This window comes from Scyliorhinus torazame, chromosome 21 (genome assembly GCF_047496885.1).
Source record: "Scyliorhinus torazame isolate Kashiwa2021f chromosome 21, sScyTor2.1, whole genome shotgun sequence".
Classification (NCBI taxonomy): domain Eukaryota; kingdom Metazoa; phylum Chordata; class Chondrichthyes; order Carcharhiniformes; family Scyliorhinidae; genus Scyliorhinus; species Scyliorhinus torazame.
In genome coordinates, this window is record NC_092727.1 from 29,921,164 (window position 1) to 29,948,808 (window position 27,645).

A 27,645-nucleotide genomic window follows, 5' to 3' on the forward strand; every position below is an offset into this window, starting at 1 on the left:
GCCTCTTGTCTGTGCATCCTATCAGCCCATTAATAAGCCAACCCTCAGTGCTCATTCACAACTTAAATCTTCCCACCTGCTTTCAGCCACACCAGGAATGTGCCAGGCACAAGAATAAACCCATTAGAAATTCTGGCATTGTGATTTCTGCCCCAATTTGTCCTCATGCACCAGTAACTGATACGAACAGGTTATTAGGTAGGGGAAAATGAAGCACAATGTTCTTGTTCCCCGAAAAAAAGATTGCACTTTTCACAGTCTCACAATGAGCGAAAGCTCTTTGCAGCCATGAAGTACCTTTTAAATGTAGTTAATGAAAGAAATGCAGCAGTCCATGTGCACGCAGCAAGCTCCCTTGTACAACAATGTGATAATGATCAGATTATCTATTTTTGTGATGTAATTTGGGGATAATTAATTGCCCAGGGCAGGGGGCATAATTCCCCTGCTCGTCTCTAAATTCGTGCTGTGGAATCGTTTACAGCCACTTGAAAGAATAGTCAGAACCTTAATTTAACATTTAATCCAAGAGACACCACCTCTGAAAGTGCAGCACTCCCTAAGTGCTTCATCATCCTAGATTTTGTGCTCACGCCCTGGGGAAGGAGTTGCATCTACAACCTCCTGCCTCAGAGGCACGGCTCACATCCAATGTTTATGATAATCTATTGGTGGATGCAGTGTTTTTAATCTCTCAGAGGTGAGTGTAGTGAGAATAGACTCAAGGCTCTGCTCACTGAGCAAGCTGCCGAATCTCTGACACAACGCAGGGGAGGACGGGAAATGGGATCATACATGCAAAGTTTTTTTTTTAATTTATTTAGAGGAGGCATTATTTTTTTCTCCAATTAAGGGCCAATTTAGCGTGGCCAATCCACCTAACTTGCACATCTTTGGGTTGTGGGGTTGAAACCCACGCAGACACGGAGAGAATGTGCAAACTCCACACGGACAGTGACCCAGAGCCGGGATTTGAACCCGGGTCCTCAGCGCCGCAGGCTGCAGTGCTAACCACTGCGCCGCCGTGCTGCCTAGACATGCAAAGTTAGACAGTCTATTGGAATGGTATCCACTCACTCAGGACATTTTGGTCGTACCGTTATTATAGTCATTTCAGTTCCTCTTCAGTCTAGTTTCCCCCTGCTCGTCATACATGTGCTATGCACATACAAGCATCAAGATAACAATCCTACTGATCAGAAGAATGAGTGTGGAATCTCAGTTTGAAAATAAAGTTGCTTTGATTATTGAATATTTGGAATGAAGTATCGCTGTCAGGCTCACAAAAGTAATTACATTTCGTAGTAGTGCGGAATATAAATAAGTCTCATTAGTTTTAACTTTTGTTCTAAATTGAATAGATATGAGCCGCAGAGACAGAAGTACTGACTGCTGCATTTGCTGTAATCTCATTACTAGCTCACAGTAGGATGCTAAAAAAAATTAAAGAGTAGTTTGGCTGGCAACCAAGCCTGGGACCTAGAGCTTAGAAGCCCTTCTCAAGGCTGAGAATGTTGATTAACTGCCTCGGGTTTGTCCTCACCTGGCATGGTTATCATGCGGGCCTGTGTTTCAGTTTTGCTGCAGTCTCAGATTTCTGGTCTTCGTCCATTTTCTGTAATGGCCGGTAATAACAGAGGAAACTGGCAATTTTCCAGATGCGCCTGGTCTGATTCAAGAGTTCTTTCTGCTTTAAATCGTACTGAATTCGTCTAAAATAAGATGCATCACGATGAAATATCCCATAACGTAATGCGGAAGTGAAAGCAGAGGGAAGAGAAAATAAAACCCTTGAGAACGCTTTGTGATTTTCCTTCCTTCAAAGATATCATGCGATTATACCTGATATCGTCTTGATGATTATGATTGCTGAACTGCAAAGTTTGTTTTCCGTCATCAAGTTAATCGTGCCTGGAACCCCAATCACTCAGTTAATCAAATGGTGTACTTCAAGCACACCAGCGAGCTCCCACACCTTGTTGCTGGCCACATCTGGGCCGGGATTCTCCCCTACCCGGCGGGGCAGGGGGTCCCGGCGGGATGGAGTGGCGGGAACCACTCCGGCGTCAGGCTGCCCTAAAGGTGCGGATTTCTCTGCACCTTTAGAGGCCAAGCCCTCACCTTGAGGGGCTAGGCCCGCGCCGGAGTGGTTGGCACGCCGCCAGCCGGCGGGAAAGGCCTTTGGTGCCAGGCCAGCCGGGGCCGAAAGGACTTCGTCGGCCGGCGGAAGTCAGCGCATGCGCGGGAGCGTCAGCGGCTGCAGACGTCATCCCCGCGCATGCGCAGTGGGTGGTGTCTCTTACGTGTCGGCCATGGTGAAGGTTGTGGCCGAGGCGGAGGGAAAAGAATGCCCCCACGGCACAGGCCCGCCCGCGGATCGGTGGGCCCCGATCGCGGGCCAGGCCATCTTGGGTGCACTCCCCGGGGCCAGATCGCCCCGCGCCCCCCCAGGACCCCGGAGCCCGCCCGCGCCGCCTAGTCCCGCTGATAAAAGAGGTGGTTTGATTCTCGGCAGCGGGACAGGCATTCCAGCAGCGGGACTTCGGCCCATCCTGGCGGGGGGTCGGAGAATCCTGCCCCAGCTGGGGCATCAATGGGAGAAAAGACCGCCAGACCCATCATTACACACCCTGCTAGGTGGAGCTAGCTCACACACCTCCTTCCCCAGTCTCTGGTCATTGTCATTCTGAGGAGAGGCCAAAGAAATCCATGGCCTATTTCTGGAAAGCCTCCCCTCCAAGTCCCCAAGGTAATTGATCAGATTGTAGGTGACGATCATTACAGCAGTGTATCCATGCGGCTAATTGTGAACACACCTGGCTTGAGCCAGTAGCTTCCTGGTTCATGTTAGGTTAGGAATGCACAAATCCAATATGGTAAGATAGCTGTTAGAGCTGCTGTTCCTTTTCCCAGTGGCATGCTATAGAAACAATCTCAAATTCATGGGTAATATTGCGAAAGGTAGACGTTTCTGGAAGAGAGATTTGGTCGGCATTTTCCACTCAATTTGCAAAACTAGACAGAACATCAGATCAAAATGGAATGCACCATCATCTAATTTCATTGAAATATCTTAATATAATGACACCCCTACTCATGTTGTTGGAAAAGAAGCCAGGAACAGCAATTTCCTTAAAGACGGTGTGAGAGTCATTTTAACCTAATCCACCCATTGGAAAACTGGCGGAATCAAGTGAAATGCTGGTTTAATTTTCACTTAATATATTTTTCCATTGAGGTCATGTGAAAGTAAACAAGATGTAAAAAAAAACAGCATTGGACCCAATCCAGTCAGTTCCACCAATGAGTTCGGATTTATTACTCCCAGTGTCTCCCACAACTACAACTTTACACAGTTCTCTGAGACATCACCGAGCTCACAGATACTGAGGCACAAATGCTTCAAAACATAGAGATTAGATTGAATCACAGTAATAGATTTGCAATTATAATTTGTTACAATGGTTTGATTGAATAATTTGGCCAAGTTTGCAATCCTTATTTACAACTACTCCCACACATTCACAAATGCTGAATATACAACAAAATACCTAGCTGTCTCACAGCAAGCACAGTTCCTAAAAATTTACCCGTGTCTCTTTTGGCAAACCCCTCTATATGCTATACAATAGTAATTAGGGAAATCTATAGGGAAATGTTGACATATAGGTGGGTGAAGAAAGATAAAATACAAGCTCTAAAGAATATCAGTGAATATTGTATTTATAAGCACCTGAGGTCCTTCATTTCTCAGTATTTACACCAGTAGAAACAAAGCAAAAAGACATTTGGGTGTGTTTTCCCCCTGTACACACCAAAGACCATCAACAATAGGAACAATCTGATCATGACATTGGAAGGCTACAGATTCAGCCCTCAATTTAAGCTTTGACACCAGCTTGTTCATTACTTGTCAGATCCAGCACGAGTTGTCAACATGCCTCCCACCATTTATCTGCCTGTTGGAATGCCCGGATATATCAAGTGCCCAGTGGACGCGGATCCGCCAGTAACACAAGTCAAGTGGACCAAAGATGGACGACCACTGAAGATTGAAAAGGTAAAATGTAGGATTTACAGACAGTAACCTCAGTTAGTTCTAAGGACAAGAGTCTAGAGTCTGGATGCCTTTTATTAAGTTTACTTGGGATCTGATGGCATTTACTCTGATAACTAAACTCAGGCGTTTGAGACTGAATAAATAAGTAGATCAATAAATACTGGCAATTTAAAGAAGTATGATCGCACAAAAATATATTTTTCCTCAGACAATAAAGCAATGGTGTTCATAATATGACCAGGCCAGTTTTTAAATAAAATATATTTTATTCCAAACTCAAACAAGATTGGGTCACCAAGGGAGGCACGGGACTACTTCGAACCCCACTATCTCCGACAGAGCCTTGAACACTGCTTCCCAAAAGCCCTCCAGTTTCTCACCCCCCCCAGAGCTTATGGGTATGCTTCGCCGACTCCCCCCCCCTCCCCCCTCTCCCACACACACACACTTCTCACAACGATTCTCCACCCCGAGGAAGAACAACCTCATCCGGGCCCTGGTCATATGTACCCTAAGCACCACCTTGAATTGAATGGATTAATCCTTGCACATGAGGATGTCCCATTAACCCAGTGCAATATCTCACTCCATATCCCCCACCCTCGCTCGGGCCCCAGCTCTTCTGCCCACCTGTCCTTGAGCCTTTCCACTAATAACATCTCTTTCTTTCCCAACCACCCATAAATATCACCGATCTTCCCTTCCCCCACAAGTCTGGCGCTAACAGCTTCTCCAATAACGAATACTCCGGAATTTGGGGGAAACTGGGCAGCTCCTTCTGCGTATAATCCTAAACTTGTAAGTATCGGAACTCACTCCTCTTGGGTCACTCAAACTTCTCCTGAAGCTCTAACAAACCTGCAAACCATTCCTTTAAAAATAGATTCCTCACTTGCCATACTCCTGCCCTCTGCCATCTCTCATACATTGCGTCCATCTGTCCAGGCGCAAACCTACGATTCCCACACAATGGGGTCAGTACCGACCCCTGCCCCAACTTAAAGTGCTTCCATAACCGATTCCAAATCTTTATCGTTGACACCCCCACCGGGCTATTAGTGTATTTCCCCAGGGCAAACAGAAGCGGGGCCATTACCATAGCCCTTAAACTCGACCCCCTACAGGAGTCCTCCTCGACCCACACCCAATCTGACCCCCCCCCGCCCACCATTGTCTCACCTTCTCCACATCAGCTGCCCAGTCGCAGTGCTAACCCCCCACGCTCCTTTTCCTCTGCAAAAAGGCCCCGCTACCCTTAGTGTCATGGCTGCCCACACAACTCGGAAATCAATCCATCCACCCTTCGCAAAAAGGTCTTAGGGAGAAAAATTGGGAGACACTGGAAGATAAAAAGGAACCTAGGCAACACGTTCATCTTAACGGCCTGCACCCTCCCTGCCAGTGACAACGGCAAGACATCCCATCTCCTCAGATTCCCCCTTAAACCCCTCCACCAATCCTAGTATGTTCCACCTGTGAATCGTTACCCAATCATGAGCAATCTAAATCCCCAAATATCGGAACCTAAACTTAGCAACCCTAAATGGCAAAGCCCCAAGACTCGCACTCTTCCCCAAGTCATCCACCAGGCAGACCTCACTCTTTCCCACGTTCAATTTGGACCCAGAGAAGGTCCGAATTTCTGCAACAAGTTCATTATTCGTCCATACTCTCCAACGGGTCCGCCACATATAGCAGTAAATCATCGGGTACAACGACACTCCCTCACCCAGGTCAGTTCTGACCTACTTCTTCTCCATACCCATGAGCCTCACACAGTTTATAGCCTATTCCAAGACACGATATTGGTTGAATTTGCATTGATTATTGTTTCCTCTTGTTTTCTTGCTCTTGCAGAATAAAGTGAGGAAATTATATTCGGGAATAGGATTCTCTCAAATTCTGTTATCACAGAACTATTAGTTTGATGGCTCTTTCCCTATTCCATCTTCCTGTGGGGAAGTATTTGACCACTCCATTTAAATTGTGCATGATATGAGGAATTCAGATCCATTTCCCATCCCTCTGGATGTACCACTTTGCAATAGTTGACTCTTCAACAAGGCATTGGTTGGAATTGGGATCATTTACCGACAGCATGTGACTAACACTGTCAGGAAATGCAACTCGCTGAAAGCTGAGGTGCTACTGAAAATACGTTTGAGATGGCAATGCTGATGCTAAGCTATGTGGTTAGAACTGGTCCCAAATCAATGCTGTAGAATTGTAGCCTCATATCCCATTCATTCTCCCATTCAGTGGGACTAATTGCCAGCTGCAGAGCCTCACAGTTGGGAAATGGTGAGAACCCAGTGTGATCACTAGTCACATTAGCTAGACAGCTACAAGGCCCAATCGGCACTGATCCCAGCATGCTAAGAATTTGGTCTGGGCTTCACTTGGCCTTCGTGAGGAGCTGGCGAGAGGAATAAATATCTGCGGGTGGCAACTTCTGCACAAAGTATCTGTGTGTGGATACTTGGTTATGGCGAAGAGGTATCTCAGCTGTGGCACCCGCCTGATGTACATAACTTGTAGACACTCTCGACCAACATTTACATTGAAGAGTGGCTTCCTGGACAAAGTACCAGAGGGCTGTGGTCGCAGTTGGAACTGTCCTCCAGAGAGGAGCAATACTATCAAAAATGAGAGAGAAAGGGTTAATGACACGGTTGATGTTGAATGGTGGCAGGCTTGAATTGACACCCAAACAGTGAAGCCAGTTACATTGCTGTTTGATCTGCTTTCCTTATATTATTAAATTCTTATTCTGATTCCTAAAGCATTTAAATCAATACTAATGGTTTATTCTTCAATCCAGATTATTTGCTTCTGACCAGGATCACTCAATTATCAGGCTATGACTTCTATTATTTTTGAATTTGTTGCGTGGGTTGAAACATTTCATTTCAAATTACATTGTCAAATTCCACCTATTGGCAACCCCATTGTAAATTTGTTAACATTTAACTGCAGCACCTTTTACAACTGTAGACGGCACTGAGATAGGAATATTCAATGTTAAACTTTATGTAACATGAGCTGAATACAGGCATGCTCTGTTTAAAGCACATTTTAATTGCACATTTTTGCTTTAATGCAGTTTGTAAATTAGGGTAGTTAGAACCGTAGAAATCCTACAGTGTAGAAGCAGGCCTTTCGGCCCATTGAGTCTGCACCGACCCTCTGAATGAGCACCCTACCTCGGCCCACTCCCCCGCCATATCCCTGTAACCCTACCTCACCTTTTGTACACTAGGGGGCAATTTAGTTTGATCAATCCGCCTAAACTGTACGTCTTTGCACTGTGGGAGGAAACGGAGCACCCGGAGGAAACCCATGCAGACAAGGCGAGAAAGTGCAAACTCCACAGATAGTCACCCAAGGCTGGAATTGAACCTGGATCTCTGGCGCTGTGAGACAGCAGTGCTAACCACTGTGCCACCCCCTCTGAATAGCACTGTTTAGTTTTAATTTTAGGTGTTTACTATGTATGCAGCCTTTTTTAAGAACACCATCACCCCTGACCCTCCCACTCACCGCTTCCCTCCCCCGACCCTCCAGCTCGCAGTTTCCCTCTCCCGACCCCATCAATCCCTTATTCCCACATTTTTCCACCCCTATTTTCCAGCTCGCCAATTCTCTCGCTGACCCTTCAGCTCACTGCTTCTCTCTCCTGCCTTATCGGTGCTTCCTTCCCATGACCTTCCCACCCTCTCCCACTCATTCCCTCCCTCCCACTTGCCACTTCCCTCTCCTGAATTCTTGTTACTTACCGCTCACTGTCTTGCCCACCACTCCTCTTCCAAACTCTCGCAGCGACCAAGGGCTCAGGAGAAAGGTGGGAAGAGGGAGGGAGTGCGCACGACAGCATGAGGGGCAGTGAGTGAGAGGAAGCGAGCAGGAGGGTCGGGAGAGGGAAGCAGGATGGTCGGGAGTAGGAAGCAGGAAGGAGCAAGAGTGTTGGGAGAGGGAAACAGGAAGGAGCAGGAATGTTGAGAGAGGGATGCAGCAAGCAGGAGGGTTGGGAGAGGGGTGCAGGAAGGAGTGGGAAGGTGGGGAGAAGGAAGCAAGAAGAAACAGGCGATAAGAATTGCAGATCTGAAGCACAACCCACTCTTGATACATGTTTTCTTATGTGAATGTGAATTTTGTTTAGCACGTTTCAATTTCCGTACAATATTAGGAACATTGCCAGTTTGCCTGAAAGTACTTACCTTAATACAAAGTGACGTATGCCAATCTTCCCCCCTCATGATTATATTATTTTCCACCAAACAGCATCTGGTACCCTACTGAAAAGCGACAGCTCCCATGCCAGTGTAATTGGCACATATTTGTGTCAGGGACTCCAATACTTAAATCCATGCCTATTAGGTTGCAAAGTGAAAACTCTACCTTCTACGCTGGCAGATTCCATACCTCAGAGATTTGATCTGCAACTAACGGACAGCAACAAGTAAAACATTGAAGTATTGTTCCAACTTATTGAGAACCCATTTTGTAAATAGGTAAATGTATTACAAAGGTATGAGGGTAGCAAATGAGGAGCAAATACATCATGTTTATCTATAGTCACCTACATTACTCAGAACATTTGTATTCCTTCATGTTTACCTACCCAAATCAGCCACACATAATGAATAAACTTGGTTAGCACTTTAACAAGGATAAAATATGCATTAACTCTTCAGCGATTTTGGAACCCACTCAGAATTGAAACACATTTATTTCATGGATCTCACTTTAGTGGAGTGCAAATGAACTCCAATGGATGTTGTAGCAGTCAAATATTTCTGAGGGTTTATTTTTCCCTTTCTTATTTTGCTGAGCGAAAGTAAAGCAGTCATCACAAATGAGGACAGAGTGTTGCCACGTATAAGCAGACGTTTCGATTCAGTGTATCTTGTGATTAGTGCTTTGGCAATAATGGAAACAGTTGGCAGGCAATCATATCACATCTGTGGTCATTTTGCAAAGTGCACTGACTGCAAAACAGATGTTGCAGGGTTATAATCCAACATAAAAATGGCCTTTTTGTATTTCAAATCGTTTCTGTTTCTACATTTCTACATTCAAACCCACGCCCATAATGGTAGTAAATGAAGACCCTACTTTCTCTATTGTTGGGCTGCATCGCTGGACTGGAATTTCAATCTGAATTGCATTTTTGTAAACACTGAGCAAACACGTTGATGATTGCCAGTGGTCACAGGAATATTTTTTGCAACGCTAAGTGAGATTTAAATCGAGTGCAACTCTTTCCTTTCTCTCTTGGTCACCTGTGGTTGGACCAAAGAAGAGCATTCAAGCATGGGTTTTTGGATGCACCAGGCCCAACAGGTAACCAGCCAAGCCAATGAGCTTTTTACTCATTCAAACTTGGTTTGGGATGCGGGGTAAACACTGAGGTAAGTAGGAAGGAATAAATTATATTTTGGTAGATTACCTCAAGCCAACTCCAAGTGCTCCAAATTGCTTTTAATGTGTTATTTTCCAGGCAAGTGCAACAGCCAGTTGTTCATAGAAAGCTCCATCAAACAATATTGAGATTAATATCCACTTCATCCTGTTTATCTCATATTGAACGATGGATAAATCTTGACCAGGAAATGAAGAGAAATTGCAACCCCCCCCCCCCCCCCCCCCCCCACCCCCCACCACCACCAAAGCTCTTCAAGGGTAAATGCCATGGGATCTTCCATGTTCACCTAATCTGACAGATGGAGCTTCGGGTTAATGACTCATTTCAAGCTTCAGTCTAAATTATGTGCTCAGGTCTCAGGTTCTGCAATGGGACTTGACCCATGAGCTTCTGATCCAGAAGTGAAAGTGCTGCTGACCAAGTCAAGCTGATACTTGACAGAATTTACATCTCCAGTGAGCAAAGTTTAAGGAGGAAAGCTGAAAGAACTGTGTTGTTCCCATTTCTGCTACATTCGGATGTTTACCTGACTTGAAATCTATCTGGTACAACATTATCATAAGAGCCTTTCCAAAACACTGCATTATTAGGATGTTCTGGTTGTATCCTAGTTGTTTGGTTCGTACCATTTACATTAACTTTTTCCGGCAGTTTCGAGGTTGGAATTTGCTAAATGATGGGACCATTACGCTGGAAGAAGCTACAGAAGAAGCTCTTGGCACTTACACCTGTGTGCCTTACAACAGTCTAGGTACAATGGGACAATCTACCCCTGCTCGACTGGTGCTAAAGGTAAGTTGCAACTGATTAATCTATTCTTGTCTGTAGCTTAATGAAATAAGGAGCGACCACAATATGGTGGAATTTAAAATACAGTTGGAGGATGACAAGGTAAAATCAAACACTAGTGTTTTGTGCTTAAACAAAGGCGATTACAATGGGATGAGAGAAGAACTAGCTAAGGTAGACTGGGAGCAAAGACTTCATGGTGAAGCAGTTGAGGAACAGTGGAGAACCTTCCGAGCGATCTTTCACAGTTCAGGAAAGGTTCATACCGACAAAAAAGACGGTAGAAAGGGTAAAAATCGACCGTGGATATCTAAGGAGGTGAGGGAGAGTATCAAATTGAAGTAAAAAACATACAAAGTGGCAAAAATTAGTGGGAGACTAGAGGACTGGGAAGTCTTTAGGGGACAACAGAAAGCTACTAAAAAAGCTATAAAGAAGAGTAAGGTAGACTATGAAAGTAAACTTGCTCAGAACATAAAAGCAGATAGTAAAAACTTCTACAAATATATAAGACAAAAAAGAGTGGCTAAGGTAAATATTGGTCCTTTGGAAGATGAGAAGGGAGATTTAATAATAGGAGACGGGGAAATGGCTGAGGAGCTGAACAGGTTTTTTGGGTCAGTCTTCACAGTGGAAGACACAAATAACATGCCAGTGACTGATGGAAATAAAGATATGATAGGTGAGGACCTTGAAATGATTGTAATCACTAAGGAGGCAGTATTGGGCAAGCTAATGGGGCTAAAGGAAGACAAGTCTCCTGGCCCTGATGGGATGCATCCCAGAGTGTTAAAAGAGATGGCTAGGGAAATTGTAAACGCACTAGTGATAATTTCTCAAAATTCACTAGACTCTGGGGTGGTCCCAGAGGATTGGAAAGTCGCAAACGTGACACCACTGTTTAAAAAAGGAGGTCGGCAGAAAGCGGGTAATAATAGGCCGGTAAGCTTAACTTCGGTTGTAGGGAAAATGCTAGAATCTATCATTAAGGAGGAATTAGCGGGGCACCTGGAGGGAAATTGTCCCATTGGGAAGACGCAACATGGGTTCATAAAGGGTAGGTCGTGTCTGACTAATTTGGTAGAATTTTTTGAGGACGTTACCAGTGCAGTAGATAACGGGGAGCCAATGGATGTGGTATATCTGGATTTCCAGAAAGCTTTTGACAAGGGGCCACACAAAAGGTTGCTGCATAAACTAAAGATGCATGGCATTGAGGGTAAAGTGGTAGCATGGGTAGAGGATTGGTTAACTAACAGAAAGCAGAGAGTGGGGATAAATGGGTGTTTCTCTGGTTGGCAACTTGTAACTAGTGGGGTCCCTCAAGGATCAGTGTTGGGCCCGCAGTTGTTCACAATTTACATAGATGATTTGGAGTTGGGGACCAAGTGCAATGTGTCAAAGTTTGCAGACGACACTAAGATGAGTGGTAAGGCAAAAAGTGCAGAGGATACCGGAAGTCTGCAGAAGGATTTGGATAGGTTAGGTGAATGGGCTAGGGTCTGGCAGATGAAATTCAATGTTGCCAAGTGTGAGGCTATCCATTTTGGGAGGAATAACAGCAGAATGGATTATTATTTAAACGGTAAGATGTTAAAACATGCTGCTGTGCAGAGGGATCTGGGTGTGCTGGTGCACGAGTCGCAAAAGGTTGGTGTGCAGGTGCAACAGGTGATTAAGAAGGCTAATCGAGTTTTGTCTTTCATTGCTAAAGGGATGGAGTTCAAGACTAGGGAGGTTATGCTGCAATTGTATAAGGTGTTGGTGAGGCCACATCTGGAGTATTGTGTTCAGTTTTGGTCTCCTCACCTGAGAAAGGACATATTGGCACTGGAGGGAGTGCAGAGGAGATTCACTAGGTTGATCCCAGAGTTGAGGGGATTAGATTATGACGAGAGGTTGAGTAGACTGGGACTGTACTCATTGGAGTTTAGAAGGATGCGGGGGGGACCTTATTGAAACATATAAAATTATGAAGGGAATAGATAGGATAGATGTGGGCAGGTTGTTTCCACTGGTCGGGGAAAGCAGAACTAGGGGGCATAGCCTCAAAATAAGGGGAAGTAGATTTAGGACCGAGTTTAGGAGGAACTTTTTCACCCAAAGGGTTGTGAATCTCTGGAATTCCTTGCCCAGTGAAGCAGTTGAGGCTCCTTCTTTAATCGTTTTCAAGAAAAAGATAGATACCTTTCTAAAGAATAAAGGGATTCGGGGATATGGTGTACGGGCCGGAGCTCAGTCCACAAAGATCAGCCATGATCTCATTGAATGGCGGAGCAGGCTCAAGGGGCCAGATGACCTACTCCTGTTCCTAGTTCTTATGTTCTTAAGGCATCCTTTTATCCTGCCAGGCACCTGCAGTGTCCAATTGTTCAATTCAAATGAAAGCTCCAAATTCTAGATCCCTATGAAATGATAAATGTTTATTATTCGGAAGCCAAGCTGTTGAAATATATAATCAGCGCTAACAATACCAATGTATTTACAATACACAATGAGCTATATTGTACTCAAAACTCAGAGGAACTCTCCGTGTCTGCGTGGGTTTCCTCCAGGTGCTCCGGTTTCCATCTACAGTCCAAAGATGTGCAGGTTAGGTGCAATCGCTACACTAAATTGTTCCTTAGTTTGCCTGTGCGTGAATGTGGCTTTGCTTGATGTGGTGTAATGCCCCTCAAGCTATAAGCCCCTGGTGGCAGACTAGCAACCTGTTCCCGGAATAATTAGCTGCAGAAACAGACCTATGAGCCGTCAGTCTGATGAAAGGTTGTGAGAGAGAGAGATTTTTGAAAGCTTAATGCGTTTTGAAAGATACAAATGCTACATTTGACATAGAACTGCCTGATCACCCACATCCCAGACACTTTAATGGTGCCCTGCAGAAGGTTGCCTGGGGTGGGGGAATGACGGTCTATGCTGGACTCTAAAGCATCAGGCATCTCTAATCAATTAGTCTTGCATGTTATTTGAGTTTTTCCTTTCAAAGCCTCGCTTCACTTGCAGCCCCTGATTAAGCAGAAACTGGAACCTTTCAGGAGAAACGTTACCTTGTAATTGTTAATGAGTTTGAAAAAGCCTCAACTAATATCCATAGCACAACAAACCTATTAGAGCAGAACAGACCACCAGAGAGACCAATGGACAGGGAGAATAAACTGTCGAACATATTGATCAATAGCATTTCAAAAGAAATTTGCATTTTCCTGGAAATACGCAGGATATCGTGCAGATTGTTCTCCTAAGTATAGAATGATTAATTTGTAGATGGGTTGTACATATTTTTTCTGCTCAATTTCTGTCAAAGGCTTTGAATAATTATTTTTTATTGAGCGCTAGTTTCCTGCCGACTCTATTTTTCAGTATTTGCTGTTCTGAGTGTAACCAGTAGCTCAAAGATGTTCCTGTGCTTACGAGATCCCCTCTGTGAGACTGTACTTAGGCAATAAATACAAAATACATTCCAGTGAGATGTGCATTGTAAAGGCTATTTACACTGGTTTCTTTACAGAGAGGGAATGATAAGCACATTGCAGGCTGCATTACAATTTGACACCAACCCGGTTTTAATCAAACTTCCTTGCTTCTTCCCTTCCCACATTCAAAGTTTTCTTAAATGCAGCTGGAACCTTCCAGGGAAATGTTACCTTGTAATTGGTAATGAGTTTCAAAAAGCCTCAACTAATATCCATAGCGCAACAAGACCTATTAGAGCACCATTGGCCTCCTTTCATTATTCCTCTCCTTCCATTCACTTTCAAGCCCAAAGGGTGAAGTGGTTTGGGCATTTTTTGGCTGTAAAGTAGCAATATAAATGTAATTTTGTTGTTGTTCTGAGTTGGGGTTGGATTTTCACAGAGTCGGGGAGACTTCATTGAGGTGTGAATACGGGAATTCCAACGCAATTTCCGGGATTTCTAATTTAAATCAGTGTGGATTATGGGGGCAGAATGCTCCGGATAACGAACCCGCACCCTGCACTCTGAACCTGACCAGCTCTATAATGGGGCTAAGCATGTCCTACCTAGTCCTCCACAATTGGGCCAGTATCTCAAAGAGCCATGGTTCACGGCACCTTAAAGGTGTCATGAATCATAGTCTGGATAGAGCAAACCTTTTGAAAGGTAAGTTCAGAAGATCCTAATACATCCCCAATGTCAATCTACGTCCTCCATCCACCCCCCTGTGCCTTTCATACTCTCCATACCAAGCTATTCCTCTCCATCCACCCGAGATGTCACAGCTCCATGTTAAGCCATGGCGCTTTCATGCCCACTAACCCACTATACACTCTGTGTAGAACTAATGAACTCTATAGCGACAAAAAACTTCTTAAAAAGTAATTTGTTCATAACTTTCCACTTTATTAAAAATGTCTTTTTTACGACAGGCCAATAAAAGTGTCAATCATCCAAACCGCCTGGATCTTTGATATGGAGAGTATGAGGGGCCATGGGGATGGATGGAGGGACATGGGGTGGCATGGATGGCATATGGAAGGTGTGGGCAGAGGACTATAGGGTCCTACTGTTTTAATTGTAACTCGGAAAGAGTCCCAGAGCACCAAGATATTACTTTTAAGCAGCCCGCCTCGGCTCCCCAGCAGCCCCTGAAGGGGCCTGTAAACTCTTTCCATGGGCAGCAGGCCCTACTCCTGATGGCACCGCCCCCACACCCCCAGAACAAAAATCCCGTCTTTGATGGTACTTCCTCCCGAGGGACATTTCCTGACTCTCGTTACCCACCTCAAAAATGAAAATCCAGACCTTGATATTCAACTGAACAATGTATTAATATCAGCACAAACAGGGCAGAAGGGGAAGCCTGTGACCAATAAGGCCACCAATAAAGCTGAACATGGGTGTCAGGTGTGGACGAGGAAACAGTTTCCCAACCAATTATCCATCTTATTTGAATATGGAGACAAGAATTTACAAGGCTATTCGAAAATGGCATATTAAGAAAACAAGTATGGTATTTCTAAATAATCTCCCATGTTGTTAGACCTGAACATCCAGACCTCGGCTGTAATTTTCTGACCTCTCCTGCTAGCAGGGTTTTCTGGGTTTGCCAAAGGACCTTCAAATAGCTCGGTTGGCTGGATGGCCTGCATGGATAAGATTGGTGACAACATCATGGGATTCAACCTCCATTCCAGTTGGGGTGGGTTCAGGACCTACCTCCTTGCCCGACATGAGGTAGAGATCATGGTGCTGTGGGGGCAGACCTGCCTTTGTCCAGAGAGCTCCAGAAGAAGACTATCCTATAAAGAACAAAGAAAAAAGAAAAGTACGGCACAGGAACAGGCCCTTCAGCCCTCCAAGCCTGTGCCGACCATGCTGCCCGTCTAAACTAAAATCTTCTACACTTCCTGGGTCCGTATCCCTCTCTTCCCATCCTATTCATGTATTTGTCAAAATGCCCCTTAAATGTCACTATCGTCCCTGCTTCCACCACCTCCTCCAGCAGCGAGTTCCAGGCACCCACTACCCTCTGTGTAAAAACACTTGCCTCGTACATCTCCTCTAAACCTTGCCCCTCGCACCTTAAACCTATGCCCCCTAGTAATTGACCGCTCTACCCTGGGAAAAAGCCTCTGACTATCCACTCTGTCTATGCCCCTCATAATTTTGAAGACCGCTATCAGGTCGCCCCTCAACCTCCGTCGTTCCAGTGAGAACAAACCGAGTTTATTCAACCGCTCCTCATAGCTAATGCCCTCCATACCGGGCAACTTCCTGGTAAATCTCTTCTGCACCCTCTCTAAAGCCTCCACATCCTTCTGGTAGTGTGGCGACCAGAATTGAACACTATACTCCAAGTGTGGCCTAACTAAGGCTCTATACAGCTGCAACATGACTTGCCAATTCTTATACTCAATGCCCCGGTCAATGAAGGCAAGCATGCCGTATGCCTTCTTGACTACCTTCTCCACCTGTGTTGCCCCTTTCAGTGACCTGTGGACCTCTACACGTAGATCTCTCTGACTGTCAATACTATTGAGGGTTCTATCATTCACTGTATATTCCCTACCTGCATTAGACCTTCCAAAATGCATTACCTCACATTTGTCTGGGTTAAACTCCATCTGCATCTCTCCTCCAAACGATCTAAATCCTGCTGTATCCTCTGACAGTCCTCATCACTATCCGCAATTCCATCAACCTTTGTGTCGTCTGCAAACTTACTAATCAGACCAGTTACATTTTCCTCCAAATCATTTATATATACTACGAACAGCAAAGGTCCCAGCACTGATCCCTGTGGAACACCACTAGTCACAGCCATCCAATTCGAAAAGCACCCTTCCATTGCTACTCTCTGCCTTCTATGACCTAGCCAGTTCTGTATCCATCTTGCCAGCTCACCCATGATCCCGTGTGACTTCACGTTTTGTACCAGTCTGCCATGAGGGACTTTGTTAAAGGCCTTACTGAAGTCCATATAGACAACATCCACTGCCCTACCTTCATCAATCATCTTTATGACCTCTTCGAAAAACTCTATCAAATTAGTGAGACACGACCTCCCCTTCACAAAACCATGCTGCCTCTCGGTAATACGTCCATTTGCTTCCAAATGGGAGTAGATCCTGTTTCGAAGAGTTGTCTTCAGTAATTTCCCTACCACTGACGTAAGACTCACCGGCCTGTAGTTCCCTGGATTATCCTTGCTACCCTTCTTAAACAAAGGAACAACATTGGCTATTCTCCAATCCTCCGGGATATCACCTGAAGACAGTGAAGATTCAAAGATTTCTGTCAAGGCCTCAGCAATCGGTGGGCCCTGATCGGTGATCAGGGCCCACCGATCCGCGGGCGGGCCTGTGCCGTGGGGGCACTCTTTTCCTTCCGCCTTCACCATGGTTTCCACCATGGCGGAGGCGGAAGAGACCCCCTCCACTGCGCATGCGCGGGGATGCCGTGAGCGACCGCTGACGCTCCCGCGCATGGGCCGCCCGGCAAAGTCAGTTTCGCGCCAGCTGGCGGGGTACCAAAGGCCTTTCCCGCCAGCTGGCGGGGCTGAAATCAGTCCGGCGTGGGCCTAGCCCCTCAAGGTGAGGGCTCGGCCCCTCAAGATGCAGAGACCTCCGCACCTTTGGTGCGGCGCGATGCCAGACTGATTCACGCCGTTTTTGGCGCCGGTCGGCGGACATCGCGCGGTTTGCGCAGAATCCCGCCCCTCATCTTTTTGGATGTCAATGTGACCCAGGCTATCTACACACCCTTCTCCAGACTCAACATCCACCAATTCCTTCTCTTTGGTGAATACTGATGCAAAGTATTCATTTAGTACCTCGCCCATTTCCTCTGGCTCCACACATAGATTCCCTTGCCTATCCTTCAATGGGCCAATCCTTTCCCTGGCTACCCTCTTGCTTTTTATGTACATGTAAAAAGCCTTGGGATTTTCCTTAATCCTATTTGCCAATGACTTTTCGTGACCCCATTTAGCCCTTGTGACTCCTTGCTTAAGTTCCTTCCTACTTTCCTTATATTCCACACGGGCTTTGTCTGTTCCTAGCCTTCTAGCCCCGACAAATGCCTCCTTTTTCTTTTTGACAAGGCCGACAATATCTCTCGTTATCCAAGGTTCCCGAAATTTGCCGTATTTATCCTTCTTCCGCACAGGAACATGCCGGTCCTGAATTCCTTTCAACTGACATTTGAAAGCCTCCCACATGTCAGATGTTGATTTACCCTTAAACATCCGCCCCCAATCTAGGTTCTTCAGTTCCCGCCTAATATTGTTATAATTAGCCTTCCCCCAATTTAGCACATTCACCCTAGGACCACTCTTATCCTTGTCCACCAGCCCTTTAAAACTTACTGAATTGTGGTCACTATTCCCGAAATGCTCCCCTACTGAATCTTATACCACCTGGCCGGGGTCATTCCCCAATACCAGGTCCAGTACAGCCCCTTCCCTAGTTGGGCTACCTACATATTGTTTTAAGACGCCCTCCTGGATGCTCCTCACAAACTCTGCCCCATCCACCCCTAGCACTAAGTGAGTCCCAATCAATATTGGGGAAGTTGAAGTCTCCCATCACAATAACCCTGTTGCTTTTACTCTTTTCCAAAATCTGTCTACCTATCTGCTCCTCTATCTCCCGCTGGCTGTTGGGAGGCCCCAACATTGTGACTGCATCCTTCTTATTCCTGATCTTTACCCATATAGCCTCGCTGCCCTCTGAGATGTCCTCCCGTAGTACAGCTGTGATATTCTCCCGAACCAGTAGCGCAACACCGCCACCCCTTTTACATCCCCCTCTATCCTGCCTGAAACATCTAAATCCTAGAACGTTTAGCGGCCAATCCTGTCCTTCCCTCAACCAGGTCTCTGGAATGGCAACAACATCATAGTTTCAAGTACTAATCCAAGCTCTCAGTTCATCTGCCTTACCTGTAATACTTCTTGTATTAAAACACATGCGCTTCAGGCCACCAGACCCCCTGTTTTCAGGAACATCTCCCTGTCTGCTCTTCCTCAGAGCCATACTGGCCCTATTCGCTAGTTCTCCCTCAATGCTTTCACCTTCTGAATTATTGCTCCTGTACCCACCCCCCTGCAATACTAGCTTAAACCCTCCTGTGTGACACTAGCAAACCTCGCGGCCAGGATATTTATGCCTCTCCAGTTAGATGCAACCCGTCCTTCTTATACAGGTCACACGTGCCCCGGAGGAGCTCCCAGTGGTCCAGATAACAGAAATCCTCCCTCCCACACCAGCTGTTTAGCCACGTATCTTCCTATTTCTAGCGTCACTGGCATGTGGCACAGTGAGTAATCCCGAGATTACAACCCTAGAGGTCTTTTAACTTTCTTTACGTTTTCACTATAACTTTCCAGATTAACAATTCTAGGATGGGATTTTCTAGTCATGCCCAACTGGAGACCGGAAATTCCCACCCAAGGTCAATGGTCTGTCAAATTGTACCTGTGACAATTGGTCATATTGTAAATATCCCTCCAAGGGGCAGCAGGCAGAGGTCTTCGGAGCAGCTTTCAGCATTTAAATTGGTGGCGACACTTTAAGTATCGATGTGGAGAAAAATAAAGAGTTAATAAAACTGTGGGTTGAGAATTATATTGAGTAGTTAAAAGGATTAGCAATAATTTGTTATTATTTTCGCAGTTGCTGTGATCGGTATTTTGCAGCAATGGGAGTAAAGCTATGTGCAAAATTCTCCATTTGGAAGGCTTTGGGCTGGTTTCTCCGTAGCCCAATGCCGAAATCATGTTCGGCAATCAGGCGGAGAATAACGTTTCCTGTCGGAATCGGGGCCGGAGCAGGTTTGACCCCAGTCCAACATGCACACCCCCTCCAAACCGGCGTCATTGTGACGTGCGCCATGTGCCGTTTCAACGACATTGGCACATCATCGGCTGGCCCACCCCCGATGGGCCGAGTTCCCGATGGCATGGGACATCTGTGGTCCCAACCGTGCGGGGGAACCCAGCGTGACGGCTGCAGACTGTGTCCAGTACCGCCACACTCGGCCCGAATCCAGGCCGGGGGGGGCTTCTGCAAGGACTGGGGGGGCTGGTGAGGGGTGGCCACGCGTTGCAATTTGCGGGGTAGTTTACGGCCACGACTGGTGCCATGTTGTACGGCGCAACTGCTGCAGGTCGTCAGCCGTGCACATGCGCGGCCCGGGACCCGGCCATTCTCCGGCCATTTACTGCGTGATCCGCCGGTGCTAGCCCCTCACCAGTACTGGAATCGGTGAGGAGTTTGCACCGATTTGCCGGTCGTGCATCAGCACGTAGCCGCAGAAACTGAGAATCTAGCCCTATGTTCTCCCCCCGGAGCTGAATTACACCTGATTTAAATCAGGAAGCGATTCCCAATCTTTAGCCATGCACATTTATGAATTGCATGGATTGCAAGGGATTCCCTGGGGAATTCCACTATCGGGTCGCCATTTTGAGCAGGCAGCCCGATAGGTCCCACAGCTGGCAGCCCTCCCCGCATCATAATTCTGCCCCCCCCCCCCATCACAGTGCAATTCAGCCCCCGCACCCCTGGATTTTCTGGGTCCCTCCCTCCCTCTTAGTATGGGAGTGACCTGACCCCACCACCATAAAGACCCTCTAAATAAAGAGACCACCCCAGAGACCCCCTAAATAAGGAGGCCCCCATGACAGACCGCCCAGGAAAGAAATCCCTGTTTTGAAGTCCCCCAGGAGAGAGATTCCTGTCTGGAAGCTCGAGAGCAGTCCAGAGAGAGGCAATGAAAACAATTACTGCTTTGACACTCACCTGGGAACTACACCTACAGTGCCTGTCAATTCCGAGAAAGAGAAAACCAGTCAGCTGGGTTTATATCCCCCCAGATCTTTGAGTTGCAAAACATTCATTTGCTTCTCTTTGATATTGATTTTATTAGGCTGTGATTGACAGCATCCACGCACAGCTGACAGCATCGCTCCATTCACCTCCCTTCACGGTTGAGTAACTCTAAATGCTGTAACCGCAATGTTGATAAACATTAAGCATTGATTGACAGCTCCTGGATGACTTCAAACAGAATTAAGTGTTGTCAATGTCCAGCTGACCACATCAAAATCACTCCAGGGTGAAAGGAGGTGATTGGAAAGCACTCTTCTGGGAGGCTTCCTGACAGTGGTTTCTCTTCGGGGGAGATTTCTGACAAGGGTCTCTCTGCTGGGGTCTCTGGGGGGTCTCCTTATTTAGGAGGTCTCTGTGTGGTGGGCAGTGGAGGGGATCTGGTGGGGATAGGGTGGGCAGATCCTGCATTGTGCGGGGGAGGTTCCCCCGGATGAATTTTGGGGACATCTCCCTCAAAGAGTTGCCCCCTTGGCTCACCGCAAGGTCCACCATCTCAGGGCCACGCTTGTCAAGACCAGTAGGGATACTCGCCCACGTGATTCCCGGCCCAGAGGACTGGAGAGTCATGAGGGTACGGGGAATGCCCGGCGCGAACCTCGATCCTGACGGCAGCCAGTAGGGGGAGGGGGGGGGTTGCCGATCCATCCAAAATGGACACCAATCCATTTTCTTCACTATCGCTGGATTCTCTGCCTCATCAGGAACTCCGCTACCGGCGACATGAGGCGAAGAATTCTCTGAAAAATAACTTTGAACCATTTCTGTTTCCCAGGATCCCCCTTACTTTACGGTGCTACCAGGCTGGGAGTATCGGCAGGAAGTAGGCCGAGAACTGGTTATTCCATGTGCTGCTGCAGGTGATCCATTCCCAGTAATCTCCTGGAGGAAGGTATCTGAACCTTTGTTTTCTTTACCAAACACAAACTAAGCTGTCAGGAAGATACAGAGCTTGTCATTCCTTCACTTGTCTAATAGTTGCTGAACACATGAGCAAAGCCACAAAGTCAGATGACCGTAAAAGCAAATTTTGTGTTCGTTATATCAGATAATTCTGAGTCATTTAACATTGATTGTTGGATCACATCCCGTATTCCTGCGCAAGGTTCTCTGAAAATTGCCAGGCAATGACATTACTCATGTAAAGTAGCCATAGTCCCAGATGGTCATAGGCTGCTTTCCCTTTTGAGGGGGAGAGCTGATTGGTGATGATTTAACCTGAGGGACACCACACCTCAGGCGAGGGGCAATCACAAACCAGACGTCCAGCTAACTGAGCTAAACCGGCCCCCATTACTCATGAACATCAAAAATATTAATGAATCATGTGACCGTTAGCATCAGCCTCCTCAAGTGACCTGTCCAGCTCTTTTTTTTTAATGTTTCCAATGAACCGGGATCCAGTGTAGAAGCTAAATTGGAAGAACCTGATGCAGTAGTGCTAAACAAATGATCATTGATTTATTTGAGCTGTTCTTTGAATTAAGAGATTTTTTTAAATTCTTGTAAGCAAAAAATAACATTGGAATGGAAAACATGTCATATAATGCATCATAACATTATTGAAGAGATATATTTTACAGGCAATGATCTGAACTTGCATCTTGTAAATACAAATCTGTTTTTTCATGATTTTTTAAAAAAATGTGCCTTAATCATCCATGAATTCAGTATTGCCAATGTTTGCAGCGAGAGGAGATGGATACAACGGGGGAGGGGGTTTGCAATAATGCAGGCTTTATTTGCAGAGAGAGATGAATACATGAATTCAAAGCGAGTGCAGGATACAAACGAGAAGTGTTTTACTAGTCCAATTCTTTGTAGTATTGTAAACATTACACAGCACATTTACCGTGGTGGTTTGCCCAAACGTGTTGAACTCTCCTATTGTCAATGCCTTTAGTCGGAGAGATGACAGGATTTTTGAGCTTTTAAACCACCTGCTCCAAAGGAGCCTGACCTATTGAGGAAAGCATCATCTGTTCAGAGTACATTGAGTTTATTTCATAGCAGCAATTGGTTTCACACGCTTGCGTATCTCACAGATCGATCTCTGCTTGCATCTCTTAGTCATGGATCTGTGATTGTTTAGGGACTGCAAGTCAGGAGCAGCGAGCAGCACGGTAGCATTGTGGATAGCACAATTGCTTCACAGCTCCAGGGTCCCAGGTTCGATTCCTGCTTGGGTCACTGTCTGTGCGGAGTCTGCACATCCTCCCCATGTGTGCGTGGGTTTCCTCCGGGTGCTCCGGTTTCCTCCCACAGTCCAAAGATGTGCAGGTTAGGTGGATTGGCCATGATAAATTGCCCTTCGTGTCCAAAATTGCCCTTAGTGTTGGGTGGGGTTACTGGGTTATGGGGATAGGGTGTAAGTGTTGACCTTGGATAGGGTGCTCTTTCCAAGAGCCGGTGCAGACTCGATGGGCCGAATGGCCTCCTTCTGCACTGTAAATTCTATGATCTAACCCAAATCTGGCTGGAGAGAGCCATTTTCACAAGAGAGAGACCATTCTGCACCCATAATTCCTTAATCAATGCATTGGGAAAATCAATCTGCAGCTACTTTAGAGCACACCAGTTACAAAGCACTTAATCACCATGTTCAAAGATTCCGATATGAATGATAATCAAAAGATACACTTCTAAGAAAAAGCAGTTTGATTCACTACATGGCTTTGTTCAATAATTGAATGTATTTAATTCAAATGTTTTTTGAATCAATGCTCCAATCCTCAATTCTGTGTAAATCTCAGTCAAGCAGCAACTGGGCTGGTGCAATTAGTCCCAAAACCCCTTGGGTAGAATGAAAAAGTCGATGCAATCACCATCCCTGATGCCTACCCAGTGCAAAATGCTGCAAAGGGCAGGTGTATAGGTGTCCAGTAAGGGCTGGATCAGACTAGACTTTGTGACCCCCCATAATTAACAATCCGTAAAGTAAAATATAAAGTAAAATATATGGAACTTTTCCTTCAGATATCTCAAAGCGCTTTACAACCCAATGAAGTGCTTGCTTGTATTTTTAAGTGTCGTCGCCGCTGTAATGTAGGAAATGTAGCAGCCAGTTTAAACAGAGCAAACTCCCACGAACAGCAATGAGATAAATGATGAGGACGTCTGTTTAAGGTGTTAGTTTGAGGTACAAATATTCACCAAGACACCAGGTGGGCTCCCCTGCTCTTCATCAAATGCCATGGCACATGGGATCTTTCTGCATTCATCTGAGAGGGCAGACGAAGCCTGTCTAACATTTCATCTGAAAATCAGCATCTCCGAAAGAGTGACACTCTCACTGCTGCACTGACGCATCAGCCTGGATTATGTCCAAAGATCTGCCACTTAATAGGATGCACAGCAATTCTGGATTTGCACAACAGCTCAAGCCAGCATCTTCAGCAAAGAAGGGAAGAAAATGACAAAGAATCAAAAAACGATTTCAGCATAGAAGCATGCTCTTCGACCCCTCTGCTCCATGCTGGTGTTTAAGCTCCACACAAACCTCCTCCCTTTTCATCTAACTCCACCAGCATATTCACCAGCATCTTTCTATCCATCTGACCCTCATGTCTATCTAGCCTCCTGGGATCAGGGGCTGTTTTATGGGGTGAGATTGAATAGACGAGGTCGTGATTCTCTGGAATTTAGAAGTATGTGGGGCGCGATTCTCCGAGCCCCGCGCCGGGCCGGAGAATCGCTGCAACCGCGCCATGCCCGCCGACGCCGGCGCGCGATTCTCCGAGGTGCGGTGAATCGGCGCCATTTGCGCTGGCGCGTTTGGCGGGTCGCGGGCCTCTATCCAGGGCCGGGCCGCCGATTCTCCGGCCCAGATGGGCCGAGCGGCCGCGCAGAAGCGGCAGAGTCCCGCTGGTGCCGTTCACCCCTGGTCGCTGCCGGCAGGAACTCTGCGCGAAGGGTCGGGGGCGGCCTGTGGGGGGCGAGGGGGGGGGCTCTGTCCCCGGGGGGGGGGGGGGGGGGGGGGGGTGGAGGGCTCCGATGGGGTCTGGCCCGCGATCGGGGCCCACAGCGTGAACCGCTCCAGCGCCTTGCTTTGGGGGCCAGAATCGATTGTCCCCGCGCCCGTTTCGCGCCGTCGTGAAATGCGACGGCGTTCACGACGGCACGAACACTTAGTCTCCATTTAGGAGAATCGCACCCGTGATCTCATTGAAACGTATTGAATTCTGAAGGGGGTTGACAGGGTAGATGCTGGGAGGATGGGAAATCTAAAATTAGGGTTCACAGTCTCAGAATAAAAACTTGGCCATTTAGGATTGGGGTGGAAAGACATTTCTTCACTGAAAGGTTTGTGAATCTTTGGAATTCTCTACCTTGGGGAACTATGGATCCTCAGTGATTGAGTGCATTCAAGACAGATTGATAAAGTCTTGTCTAATTAGGGAATCTGGGGATAGCATGGAGAAGGTGAAGTTGAAGTAGAAAATCAGCCACGATCGTATTGAATGGCAGAGTAGGCTGGAAGAACTTTATGACTTACTCTTGCTCCTTTTTCCTACCTTCTTACGTTCATTTTAAATTCATCCACCTAAATGCCACAAAATACTGAAAGTTTAATTTACTAATTAGGTTTGGAGACTAAAATTTTTAATTTCATATGAGGGAGGCTATCCATTAAAGTTTTGCATTGATGGTAGCTGTTAACTGCAGCTTAATTCCTAATATTCCTTCCAAGCATCTGTGAGAATGAGGCTTAGCAAGCAGGGAATAGTACATTCAATATGATGAGAGAGTGAGTGTAAATGTTCACCTAGAGGAGGGACCATTTTTCCGTTTCATTAAAACCATTTCTCCATCAAACAGAAAGGGCTTCAGGGAATACGGGAAGATTGAAATTTTGCATACCAAGAGTTGAAGTGTGCCCTGGTTGTTTATACAATTACATGAATGATTCCTGACTGTAAATTACCCGGAAAGATGTGTGATATTGTTTTCTGCATTCCCAGGAGGGTGGAACATAATTACACGCCACAAGGTAGTTTATTTTTACATCCTGTGTTTTCCCTCTTCCCCTTGGGTGATTCCCCAAACTGGCATTGGATTCCAAGTGAGCTCAAGGCAGCTGCAAATCACGGCCTATTTAAAGAAAGTAAAAGCTACCCAAATGGTTGTTTTATGAAGGGGTAGCAAAGGTGCAGACTGCAACAATGTAAAATGGAAACTGCTTTGTAATCGGATGTAAAAGTTTGAAAGCATCGCCCGAATGTCTGCCAGAGCACATCTGTCAATTCATTTGCCTCGGGGAGCAGGAAGTCATTGAGGGTTCGACATTTGTGACATTTAAAGATGCTGTTCGGGATGCAGATCTGACTCTCTGTTTGTGTTGATGGGTTCAGATCTTTTTTGGCTGTTTCTGCTCCTGCCATTGAGCTAACAGCGCGCACATCTGGAATCAAATTGTGGCTTTTTACTTCTTGTCCAGTGCCCTCCTTAAATTGCGATTTGCAGTGACCTGCTGCATGTTGCCTTCATTAACCCATGTGCCAAGGTGTAATAGAATATGCCTGGCTCCATCGCTAACTCAGATGCTGAGCACAGGACAAGACTATTTCCAGGCACTGCTCCGACAAGCATGAACCTCCTCTCCCTGCAGCAAGAAGGAATCCTAGAATGACTAGGGGATGTTCACAGTAACGTCATTGCAGTGTTAATGTAAGCCTACTTGTAACACTAAGGAAGATTAAAGATTATTCCTGATCCCAAAGGTGAGGCCACAAAACATATGGATATCTGTGCTGACAACAGCCAATGACGTTGTCTCTCACAAACCAATCCAAAACATTGTCGAGAGGATAGTGAACAGGATCGGTGAGCATTGGCTGTGGTTTCACATTTTTAAGATATATAGCTTCCCATATCCTGATACATGAAACTTAGAACCTAGTGAAAATATCCCAAATATGATGCGGGATTTGGTCATTTACTTCCATATTTCCCAGCTTCATCATGAGTGCCGCTGGGTCAATATTATGTAAGTCAGTAGAAATAATAAATGTGAGTTTTCCCCGAGTCTTATGGTGCTCGACAAACTCACATCTTCCCTACACAGTCCTCACACCAGCAAAATCCAGCCTGGTCCTTCATGAGTTCTGGAAACTGTCAAAACATCCAGTGTGTAGGCTGCAACAAGCAGAAAAACCACATTTATAGTCATTGAGAGAGACTTCTCTGGAAGCCTTTGGGTTCACATCAGGACTTAGGTACAGGAACTAACGTTGTCACAGTGCCACATTGTCAGAGATACTGCTCTCAGATGAGGCATTAAACTAAAAATCCAATGACCTTCTGGTCCAGGTTACACCCATGAATGCAACTACTGTCCCACCAGTGTCCTGACTAACATTCTTCCCTCACCCTTCATGTTTTGGGTCCACCCACCATCACAGATATCTCCAAGATACTAGTGCTGCATTCTGAGATGCACCCTCAATGTCATGTGTTACTACGTGCACACTCACAAGCTGACCCTTCACCTGTACTGGCTCACCCTATCTTAAAGCTGCTCTGGCCCACATTATATTGTTTGTCTCACCTGACACTTTGAAATAACTTTGTTCATCCTTTCAGGGCTCAAAGATGCCAAAATATGGATACCAGCACCTCATTGGATCCTCTTCCTCTTCATTTGCCTCTGACCCCATCCCTCATCCATTGCTCTCTTTTCACCATCCCCACTGACCTCCCCTTCTCTAACCTGAATGATTAATTTTTCAGAAAAGGTCTCAGTTTCACAACTTGCTCCCACTTCAATGAATTTTGAGATTGGGACGATGCTGAAAACTCCTTCCATCACCACCATCTCCACACCAGCTCTTTGGGGCAGAAGTCTTTCCTCCACACTGAGGACTCCTTCTCCCATTTTCGGAGTTCTTGTTTGGATTTCTCCCTCTCGCCCCTTATCCTCTCCAGACCTTCTCATTGGGAACTTCTGATGTGATATTGGTCTTCTGAATTTTTATATTCCACCTCCTCACTTTAAGCTACCTCCCTCTGAACTTGCAGCGT

The 27,645-nt window shown here is 46.1% G+C and overlaps 1 protein-coding gene across 3 annotated transcripts in view; it reads left to right on the plus strand.

Annotated features, from left to right (window-relative positions):
• igsf9bb (immunoglobulin superfamily, member 9Bb) overlaps positions 1–27,645 on the plus strand; it is an 889,343-nt gene that overhangs the window by 753,511 nt on the left and 108,187 nt on the right. For all 3 annotated transcript variants that reach the window (XR_011937440.1, XM_072486656.1, XM_072486657.1), the window contains exons 8-10: positions 3,918–4,060; positions 10,137–10,277; positions 21,401–21,517. Coding sequence is in view for 2 of the 3 variants with exons in the window: in XM_072486656.1 (XP_072342757.1) it covers positions 3,918–4,060; positions 10,137–10,277; positions 21,401–21,517 (401 nt within the window). In the remaining variant the exon portion in view is untranslated. The remainder of the gene's footprint in view (positions 1–3,917; positions 4,061–10,136; positions 10,278–21,400; positions 21,518–27,645) is intronic.